General features: G+C 63.7%; 1 protein-coding gene across 1 annotated transcript in view; it reads left to right on the top strand.

Annotated features, from left to right (window-relative positions):
* The first annotated feature begins 276 nt into the window (after positions 1-276).
* Positions 277-479, top strand: part of LOC103801474 (DNA-directed RNA polymerases I and III subunit RPAC2-like) — a 7,086-nt gene continuing 6,883 nt past the window's right edge. The window contains exon 1 of the mRNA XM_009073890.1: positions 277-315. Within this exon, the coding sequence (XP_009072138.1) occupies positions 277-315 (39 nt within the window). The remainder of the gene's footprint in view (positions 316-479) is intronic.

The following is a 479-nucleotide window of genomic DNA, read 5'->3' as shown; positions in this document are numbered from 1 at the left end:
CCGATCCCGACGTGTTTCCGGAGATCGGGGCCGCCGGGAGCAGCGGGGCTGTCGGGAGCTGCAGTCCGGGCACGGCATGGCCGAGGATGGAGAGCGCAGGGCAGTGCTGGAGACGGTGAGAAAGAGACGCGGGTTTGGAGTCACCACGGGGTGTGCGGGATAATAGGGAGGTGCGAAGGGAAAAGGGGCTGAGCGAGGTTTTGTGTTCTCTGCAGTTGGAAGTGGGTTAGGCTTTGCTGGCTGGGAGCCTGTCGGGAGCTGCAGTCCGGGCACGGCATGGCCGAGGATGGAGAGCGCAGGGCAGTGCTGGAGACGGTGAGAAAGAGACGCGGGTTTGGAGTCACCACGGGGTGTGCGGGATAATAGGGAGGTGCGAAGGGAAAAGGGGCTGAGCGAGGTTTTGTGTTCTCTGCAGTTGGAAGTGGGTTAGGCTTTGCTGGCTGGGAGCAGCGGTAGGGGCTGCAAGGTGGGGGGGGGGT

The sequence above is a fragment of the Acanthisitta chloris genome, unplaced genomic scaffold, assembly GCF_000695815.1.
Source record: "Acanthisitta chloris isolate BGI_N310 unplaced genomic scaffold, ASM69581v1 scaffold8704, whole genome shotgun sequence".
Classification (NCBI taxonomy): Eukaryota; Metazoa; Chordata; class Aves; order Passeriformes; family Acanthisittidae; genus Acanthisitta; species Acanthisitta chloris.
The sequence above is the reverse complement of the archived record's forward strand: the minus strand, read 5'-3'. Positions and strand labels throughout refer to the sequence as shown.